A 5581-nucleotide genomic window follows, 5' to 3' on the forward strand; every position below is an offset into this window, starting at 1 on the left:
TAAACAAACCAATAATAATTATAATCAACGTAATGAAATAAACGTCTTTGATATTAAATTGAATATAAAGTCAGTCTGAAAATTTTATTTATTTCTAAAAATAGAATATTTTTGTTATTTGGTTTTGTTTTTTAAATTTATTTTTTCACTTGTAATCAATGTTTTTTCGATGCAAACGAACTTAGACAAATTGACAAATTTGTTTTTTAACACTCAAACACTGTGTATAACAACAGAGAATAATTCCACCATTGTAAACAGTAGTTATGCGCATTTTATTATTTGGTGATAGATACAACACGAGAATTCGACAACAAACAACTTGGATTTCACCAAATAAAAATTAAAATTATGAGACATTATAACAAAAAACACCACACTTGGCAATCTCGAACATAAAATTGCAGTTTAGCATTCGAGTAAGAGTTTTTCGTTATTGTGTGGGTGTCGGTTTTCTTTCTGAAAGAGTACATTTTAAAAAAGTTAAAAAAAGTACTCGCGACTAAAAACAAAATTTCATAAGTAAATAAAAAACTCAGTTTGTTTTACAGTATTTCCCGTTATTTTTGGGATATAACAACGTTAATATAACCATTTATTAACAAACAAAAAAAATAAATTGATGTTAATACAATTTATTTTTTTTTGTTGTTTTATAAATAATAGTTTAAACAATAGTAATTATTATTGGATATTATTATATTATCTTTAAAAAAAATAAATAAACAAAGTTTCCAGACTGACTTTATTTGTTTTCAAATTATAAAATCAATAATAATATTTAATTTATTTCATTAAGTATAATAAAAATTACCATAATATTTAGTTTATTTAAAAACACACAAAATGTAATGTAAGTCTATCACTGCTGTATTTAGTATTATGATTAATTACGAATGTAAATCAATATTGTAAAAATTGGTTAATTTTTTTTCTTTGTTATTAATTATTGAATAATTATTTTAAATTTATTAGTTTTATTGATCAAAACTACTTCGGGTGCTGGAATAACGTTTTGCAATTTACTTAATAGAGTTTGTCTTTTGATGTTTTTTGATTGACAAAAAAACATTAATCTTATGTTAACAATAGGTATAGGGTATAATATGAAAAAACTAAACCAAAAGGAATATTTTTTTGATAATTTAATGAAACATATCATTTATTTGTAATAAAAAATAACACACAACTTTCAAAATGGAATTTTAAGACTGATTTTATATTTTTAAAATTCATTAAACATAAACAACTTAAATTAAAAAGTGTACGTGTCTTTGAAATTACTTTAAAAACTCACGAGCATGTTCAGTAATAATTATATCAGTGTGTGGTTTTGACCAATCAAAAGTGGCTTACACAACGATAAAATATAATGATTTCCCTCATATTTGGCACTGAAACCCGCAATAATAATTTCAATTACAATTTTGTTTTTATTTTAAAAGAGTAAAGACTTGGTAATAAAAACTTAAAAGAGAAAAATTATCAAACAAAAATAAATTCAAAAAAAACAAAAGAAAAGCAGAAAATGCTCCTTTCAAAATATTAAACTTTTAATGATAATAAAAAACGCACCGACTTCCACACATTAATCACGAGAACACGCTTTGAAGAGATGAACATCAACCTTTACCAGTCGATAACAGTCAGTCGAGAAGGTGCTTGAAGAAGTTAAACTGGACAAGGAAGCATTGACGACGTTGTGTTGATTGATAAGTTAACTCGTATTCGAAATGCAGTCCAGATACTACAAGACTACTTCAATAGGAAAAAGATCAACAAGAGGATGAACCCACATGATGCGGTTGCTTATGGTGATGCTGTAAAATTAGCTATTATGACAGAAACGGCGGGAAACGACAGAAGATGTGTTGTTTCTTGATGTGGAAACTGACACTTGGCATTAAGACAGCTCTTTGTGTGATGACTGTACTAATACCACAAAACACAACAATTCCAGCAAAGAAGTCACAAATATTTTCGACCAATGCAGACAACCAGTTAGGCGTACTAATAGAAGTCTTTGAGAGAGGTATATATGACATCTCACTGCAACCTGCTTGGCAAGTTTGAGTTGAGTGGCATCCCACCCACACCAAGTGAAGTTCTTACAAGTTGAAGTCCCATTTGACATTGATGCAAATGGAATTTTGAATGTCTCGGCTGAAAGTAAGACCCTTAAATAAACAAATATACAAAATAGTTGCAGACGCAAAATAGTTCAATTCGGAGGACAACAAGATGATACTTTTCGAAGCTTAGATGGGCTTTAGAATTTCTGCTAGTCGATGTAAAACACACTCAACGAGTTAATTGCAGCAAAGCTCTCACCATAAAACAAGGCAGCAATCGAGGCTGCCAAATACGCACTTTAGTTGTAGGTTGATAAGAACTTATTTGCACCAAAAGTCTACATGTTTTTTCAAAAACACAATACATTGTTCTTATTCCAAACAATTAGACATTTTTAAAATAATAACATTTGTTTTATCAGTGTTTTACACAAAAATAAATATAATATTTTTTAAAACTAACAAAATTCAAAAGCTAGAATAAGAAGTATTGTTTTTGAGCGAAATTCAAAATTTATTTATTAAATATAATATGAGAACAACATTTAACAAGTTTTCATAACAAGAATTGTTATTATTAAACATATAGTTAATTTATATTAGTTTAGAAGTTTTTCCATTCAAACCGAATTTAATTTTATTTAAACAAATTCAAATTTGTTCGTTATATGTATTTATTTTATCAAAATTAATTATTTATTATAGTACTTATGATAACTAACCACAAATATATTATTATCGTTCAAAAGAGGGATTAATAATGTTAAGTATCAAATCGAACTTTCTTTCTATTAATTCTTGTTTTTGTGTTTTTATTAAAAACGATATATAAACACGGTTTAAATCTCGTCTTTCATAATTTGATGTTCTTGATATGCTTTATCTTTGTGTTAAATGCTCTATCATCGTATGTTATTAACATTAAAAACTTTGCAAATCTACCAGTGAAAAACTTATTTGAAAACAACGTGTGTTATATCAATGGTCCTCTGAGTGTAAAATATGAAATATTAGCCGATGGAGTCAATTATTGGTCAGGTACTTCATGTTCTTCTTTGGTATCAACAAAATTGGATAAAACGCAATTGCAGACACAGGGATATGAAATAGTCGATACAATTCCTGCAAATTTGGGGACGTTGAAACATTATTATGATAAGATTTGCACTGCAAATGAACAACCACTGACTTCCATCATAGTTGATGGATGTATAGATGCAAGTGTCAATAATATAGCTCTCTCTTATAAAGCTGTTCAAGGAAAAGACAAATTCAGTTTCCAAACATATACAACATCAAAAGATTGTTCTGGAAGCAAAACAGAAACTGATTATATGTTCGATAAATGCACAAGTACTTCACAGTTTGGATATATAGCACACCCCTCGTCTGTTACTCCAGATACTCCGGTTACTCCAGACTCTTCGATAAACGTTTTTGCCATGTTAATGGTTGTTCTGTTGTTTGCTTTGTTTTAAATTGAGAATGAAGTACCTTTTTGTTTTATTTGATTTTATTTTTTGTGTATTATAAATATTATTAAATATTGAAATAAAAACAACAATGACTTAAATAGTATGTTGTTTTTAAATAAACATCACTGTTGGAATTATTATTGTTTTTCTTTGTTGGTTTTATTGAAATTATATGGTAATTATTTATTAAAAGCGATATTATTTATTTAATATCAGAAACATTGTTATTGATAACAAAATATTAACTTTAGTTATTATTGAATAACATAATAACATTTTATAAAATTTAGTCTCCAATTTTTTATTGTTTATTTCGACACTTTCAAAGACAAATTAAGACAAAATAACATATCCATGAAAAAAGTTCTAACAAGTAAACATTGAATAGTAACTTGTTGATAAATCAAATTATTCTATTTAATAACATCAAACATAAAACGACTAAATTTTGGTTACACAATACCAAATGACGGTTTATAATGAAGCATGGAATTTAGACTTGAAACATGATGTTTTTACATTCCACAAAACACCCGTCTCCAATATGTTTAACCGTTTTCGGTACTGTCAATTCGAGTAATACACATCCACGAAAACACTGATTTTTAAACACTTTGACTTCGTTTGGTATAGCAAGTGTTTCAAGACTTTTGCAGTTGTGAAACGCGGCTTCTCCAATTGCACTCAGATTTTCAGGCATTGCAACGCCAGTTAAATTGAGACAACCGGCGAAACAACAATATGGGATTTCTCTCAAGTTTAGTGGTAAAACAATTCTTTTTAACGATTTACAACATCGAAAACAATCATTATCAAATCTCGACACACAACTTGGGATGTCGATAGAGACAAGGGATTCACAAAAACAAAAACACGAATTTCCAAAAGCACGAACATTTCCTTTTATAGAAACTGAAGTCAAATGTGAGCAACTGAGGAACGCACAATTCAAAATGAGACTTTCACTGTTTGGGATATCAACTGTTCTCAAAGAGGAACACTGTGAAAAACATGCAGATTCTATTGTTGTGATATGTGACGGAAATGTAACACTTTGGAGACTGTAACACCCTTCAAAACACGATTTTGGTAATACAGCAAGTCTGTCTGGAAGATGAATCGAAGAGAGAAGACCACAGTTCATAAAACAGTACGATCCAAGTCTGCTGATGTTGTCAGTGAACATCAACGCCTTTAATAGACAATTGGTAAAACACCTTTCGCCCACTAATGTGAGTGAATTTGGTAAGTCAATTGAAGTCATTTCTGAGTCACAGAAGCACTCTCTGCCCAATTTAGTAATAATCTTTGGGATTGTGTTGCCATATTTTATTCTATCTTTCTTTGTGTAAATCAAGTCTTTAAAAACGATATTTGGCTTCTTTAAAGTTTGAAACAAGTCGTAATTAATCGGACACCATATCTTAACGCGAAAGAAGTCGATTTTATCTTGTTGATTGATTGGAATTACACCAAAATTCATATTACCAAAAGTTTCGTCGTCTTTGGACCAAATGTTGAGTGTTTCTATTTTCGAAAAGAATTTTATTGTCTTTGTTGTTAACGGAATTGGGTTGTTGTGAAATTTTAACATATTGGTATTAAACTTCTTGCAGACAAATTCCAAACTAATGAAGTCATCGAATGAAGAAAAGTATTGCGATATAACCATCATATGATACCCATCAATCAAACCCATTGATTCTAGTAGATAATAGTTTCTTTTTATAAAAAATTGATAGTAAAATATATTATTAAAATACTATACTTATGGTATCTTTATGAAAAAGGGTATTAAAATGTTTTTGAAGGATTTTGACAAAACACAATGAAAAAGTTATCTTTGAGTTATTTATTATCATTTTATAAAATGACGAAATTTATTATATCAATTCATTGGTGCAATTCTAGTTAAACAATAAATTGTAACACAATTATTTAGTAAATAATAATATTATTATTAATTAAGAAAAGTTGTTTAAACGAGAGGGTGACATTTTGCCAAACGACATTTTACCAAAAATTATTAAGAAC

At 28.4% G+C, this 5581-nt stretch overlaps 1 protein-coding gene across 1 annotated transcript; it reads right to left on the minus strand.

The window, feature by feature from the left end:
* Positions 1-4040: 4040 nt before the first annotated feature.
* On the minus strand, positions 4041-5246 carry EIN_012200 (hypothetical protein; the record flags this gene model as incomplete). The annotated part of the gene is made up of 1 exon (XM_004185031.1): positions 4041-5246. The coding sequence occupies one exon, from the start codon at positions 5244-5246 to the stop codon at positions 4041-4043; it is 1206 nt and encodes a 401-aa protein (XP_004185079.1).
* Between the last annotated feature and the right edge of the window lie 335 nt (positions 5247-5581).

Source organism: Entamoeba invadens, assembly GCF_000330505.1.
Source record: "Entamoeba invadens IP1 unplaced genomic scaffold scaff_1105074724951, whole genome shotgun sequence".
Taxonomy (NCBI): Eukaryota; Evosea; order Mastigamoebida; family Endamoebidae; genus Entamoeba; species Entamoeba invadens.